This window comes from Nicotiana attenuata, unplaced genomic scaffold (assembly GCF_001879085.1).
Source record: "Nicotiana attenuata strain UT unplaced genomic scaffold, NIATTr2, whole genome shotgun sequence".
NCBI classification, from domain to species: Eukaryota; Viridiplantae; Streptophyta; class Magnoliopsida; order Solanales; family Solanaceae; genus Nicotiana; species Nicotiana attenuata.
In genome coordinates, this window is record NW_017670408.1 from 326,294 (window position 1) to 330,490 (window position 4,197).

At 34.3% G+C, this 4,197-nt stretch overlaps 1 protein-coding gene across 1 annotated transcript; it reads right to left on the reverse strand.

The window, feature by feature from the left end:
• Window positions 1–577: 577 nt before the first annotated feature.
• On the reverse strand, window positions 578–2,983 carry LOC109239012. Its single transcript, XM_019405507.1, has 4 exons — window positions 2,689–2,983; window positions 1,917–1,998; window positions 1,081–1,239; window positions 578–891 (listed from the first exon to the last, which is right to left on the reverse strand). The coding sequence occupies exons 1-4, from the start codon at window positions 2,872–2,874 to the stop codon at window positions 818–820; spliced, it is 501 nt and encodes a 166-aa protein (XP_019261052.1). The 5' UTR covers window positions 2,875–2,983; the 3' UTR covers window positions 578–817.
• Window positions 2,984–4,197: the final 1,214 nt, after the last annotated feature.

Below are 4,197 nucleotides of genomic sequence, written 5' to 3' on the forward strand. Positions count from 1 at the left end.
CACAAGTGGGTTGTATTACACACACTGCCATATCAGCAGTGTGTGTCTAATTGGCACAATTTGTTTTCACTTAAAGTGCCCAATAGGAACTGCTGCTAGTTTAGGTGTCCAAATGAAAAAAATGGCCAAGTTTAGGGGCCTGGTTATGTATTCAGCCAAAGTTAAACCTATTAATTATCCATTGGTTATCTATTGATTATCCATTTTTAAGTGGATAATATGATTCTTATCCATATTTGACCCATTATCATTTTTTAAGTGGATAATATGTATGTATAACTGTTTTTTAATTCATTTTGCCAACACTAGTCAAGATGGATAACTTTTGCTGTTAAAAGGGTTTATCCCGTGCACGAAGTGCTCCCGGCTGGTGCACACATAAGAGAAGAGCAGTTTATAGAGTGGACATATAAACGGTGTGTAGTCTCTCCCTTGCACTTACGCAAAGAAGCTATTTCCATGCCTTGAATACATGGCCTAGATGTCACCATGACACAACTGTATCACTATGTCAAAGTCACAATTTTGCTCGTAAGCATTTGGAAATTTATACACCACAGCTCTACAATTCAGAAAATGTTAGTATAAAACAAATTGAACAATTACTATCATGTTACTATGAGGACTAGACTCATTCAAGAAATGTGTAAGAAAGAATAGAAGTGATTTACAGATTACAGTATATACAGCCTGTGAGCATATATTTGCAGAATATCTATTGGCTGGTAAAGTGTCAAAAGGTTTACTTGATGACTTAGTCTACACATCTATGACATATAGTAGTATGCTGCTTCAGTCCTTTCTGGGTAATGACATCTCAACTCTTGCCTACGCTGCTGCTTCTTAGGTGCTCCAGCACTGCTTTCGTTCCAGTGAGATATTCCACTAGTCCTTTCAAGTAGTCAGTTAGCAAAGAATTAACGAATGAAAAGGAAGTTTTACTCAACGACATGTGTAATGACTGCAAATAAATATGCATTTAGCATGTATAGGGCAAAAACTAAAGGTTTGCTTCCAATTTGGTTATAAGCAAAGGCAAATATTATTTTGAGTTGCATTTCTTTTACTGAAGAGAATTACCATTTACATAGTTTCGGCAGTCATGATGGTTTATCCTCAAGTCAGTTTCCCATCCTTGGTTGAATTTGTTTGCCGCATTTATTGCATCACTCTCGGAGTAGCCGGCAAACCAGCACTTCCTTGTCGGAAGCTTCTTCAGAGTCCTCGTACGAACAACTCCTGACATTGTATAAACTTGGAGACATGAATTACGTAGGAGACAATGTTGACAACTACCAATCAAACTCAAACCACAGACATGAACTAATAATGGTTAAGAGACAGGAAAAGCTTGTTTTTACTTCCATAAATCATTGGTGATCAAAGTAAAGTGCTCATTTCCTAGTGAATGATGACCGTAATGGGATGTCGGCTCAATGTGGAGGAAATTACTCGCAGAAGCTTGACAGACTTAATTGGAGTGGGACTAAAAATTGATCCCTATGATGGTCAATGCAAAAGAGAGACAAGAGTTTGGATATAATGCTGATACAGAAATGACCGAGTCTCACACATTCAGTGTCCAAATGCTCTAAGAACTTGTTTATCATTCAAATAAGCTGCAAAGTTAAGATTAAACAGTAATCCACCCATTTCTCTTGTGGATTTCAGAGAACAGTTCAAGTTGCCTAAGCATTTTAGATGAGGTATGATATTTAGTTTGAATAAAGACGGGGGAATTTTTATGGTCTATATATTCAAGTTCACCAAAAAGTAGTCGTTGTTTCTCTGAGTTTGTAAAACAATGGCAAAGTGATGCATCATATATAGCACTACTCATTTGTCCTCTCCTTCTTTGTTAGCAAATGGACGGCGGCCACAATCACAGAAAAGTTCAAAGTGCTAAAAGTTTTCACCTTCTACTTTTCTGCCAGATAGAGCCGCAACAGCAACAGCTATGCTTTCAGGATCTTGAGGTTGGAAATCATAGACCAAAGCCTACAACAGATTAGTAACCTGTTAGAAACCTTTTTTTTTTTTGGGTTTAATCACTGAGCATTTGAAACTCACAAGCTCGATTAATGCCGAGAGCCCCCTAAGTTAATAAATAATGAATGGATTGTTCTTAACAATGAAGAGATTGATATACATGAATTACTTACTTTAAGAGGGCATTATTTTCTTTAAATAGTTTAATCCCTGCATTTGCTACTCCCTCCGTTCCACAATAATTGACCAATTTGTTTTGGGAACACCCGTTAAGGAAATACTAAATTCTAGACAAAAATAGTTAGTGTGACTAAACTACCCTTAGTTAAATATTGTAGCATAATTTAATGTAAGGAGTAAAAGACTTTTTAGGTATACGTACATAAGGGTAATTTTAAAAAAACAAATTGAATATTTTCTTGATTATATAAATGGACACTTATTTGGACCAAAATAAAAAAGCAAATTGATGCTTATTGTAGACTTATATTGCCGCATAACTTAATGCGGGTTTTATTTAATAATTAATACTGCCAACCAAATTTTATGCAACCAACTAAAGTATTATTTTACGAAGGATGTCATACAATCAACAAACTACCCCTAATTTAGAACCTTCTGATTGAAAAGAAAAAGTAATATTTGAATTGGGTGTGAAAGAATCTAAGTTTTGAGGGCAAATGGAAAGGGAAGAGAAACCTGAGAGGAGGAAGTGGGATTGATGATGACCATGAAATGCTGCAAATCCCAGAAATTGAGAGAGTAAGCAGTGGACATGAGCAACTGGGCTGGCCCTTTTGTCGCTCTCAACGCCACTGCTGCTACGTATACTTCATCTCTTCTTGTTGCTACTGAGGCATTCCCTAACACAGAGCTCGACAGCATTTGCCTCTTTTTTTTTTTGTGTGGTTACAATTGGTTTCTTTGCCCACAAAATATAATTTTGATTTCTTTCACATAAATAACATGAATAAAAATGACAACTTTTTCTAAACTTAAAATTTCCTTAAAAGATTATGAAAACATTATGTTAAATTTGTACGTTTAAGTGATAATCTCTCTATGTAGGTTTCATAAAGTATACTCCAAATCGGATGAGTAGAAAGTTTAAGAAAGAACAATATTTTTAAAAAACTTATGGTTCAAATTTTAAAACAAATGGTAAACATCTCATTAAGGGTAAACTAAAAAGTTTAAAAATTTTATTTTTTAAATATTTAAATGTGTCGTGGTAAAAGAAAAAATATATCATATAAAATGAGACAGAGGATGTAACAGTAAATAAATTATGAAGAATGTGATAAAATAAATGCTAAATCTTACTAAGTATTCGAAGGTTCATAGAGCCAACTCCAACTAATTGAAGATCGATGTATTCTAATTTAATATAGGGGAAGAATCACAGTGTAAGTGCATGATGAAAGAGTAGCTTAAAGGATTTTTCAAAGAAAATAAATCAATCATATGAATCAACTAATCTGGAGATGATGCAGTTGATATGATAGGTAAAAATGAACAAAGAAAGCCAATAGTTATTATGACCTCGTAGTTACTGAGCAATCCCTTTTAGAAATCCGGTTATTTAATTTATGACACAATAATAAAGTAATAAATATGTTGTTTTACAGTTTACTTAACCTATATGTGAACCAATAATTCATTTCGGTATTCCCAACTAAAGAGATATGGTGGGGCAATAGCATAAGCTTTTTCCTCAAATTAGAAATTTTGTTCTCACTTCAATTTTCCTTAAGTTTTATAGTAGGTTTTATTTTATTGTTTTGCTCCCCTTGCAATGAAATATATTGAGTACACTTATTGCTACTGGTACTTTCTTTAACCTACAAACTTAGTATCAATGAACTATGTTGGGAATAAATCCCCCATAGTAATAATATTCACGGTAATAAAAGCGGAATAATAATGTAGCACTGAGATACGGTAATCAACAAGAATAAAAGAGTGACAACGACACCAAGAATTTTACGTGGAAAACCCTTCTGAATAAGGGAAAAAACCACGACCCCGAGAGGAGCAACTGATATCACTATAGCAAAAAATTTTACACTTTGTAGGCCCGAGTAAAATACTCCAAAGACCACTACAACATTCAAAAGAGATAACCCTCTTTTGATATTTTCACCTCACTACAATATCGCTCACACTCTCTATTTTCTCACAGACTATTTTCATATACCCTGTCTGTGA

Coding starts and splice junctions, on each gene's coding strand:
- LOC109239012 (XM_019405507.1), bottom strand. CDS start 2,874: ATGCTGTCGAGCTCTGTGTTAGGGAATGCCTCAGTAGCAACAAGAAGA. Junction 1,999..2,688: donor ATCCCACTTCCTCCTCTCAG/GTTTCTCTTCCC, acceptor AATCTGTTGTAG/GCTTTGGTCTATGATTTCCA. Junction 892..1,080: donor CTGCCGAAACTATGTAAATG/GTAATTCTCTTC, acceptor ACTACTTGAAAG/GACTAGTGGAATATCTCACT.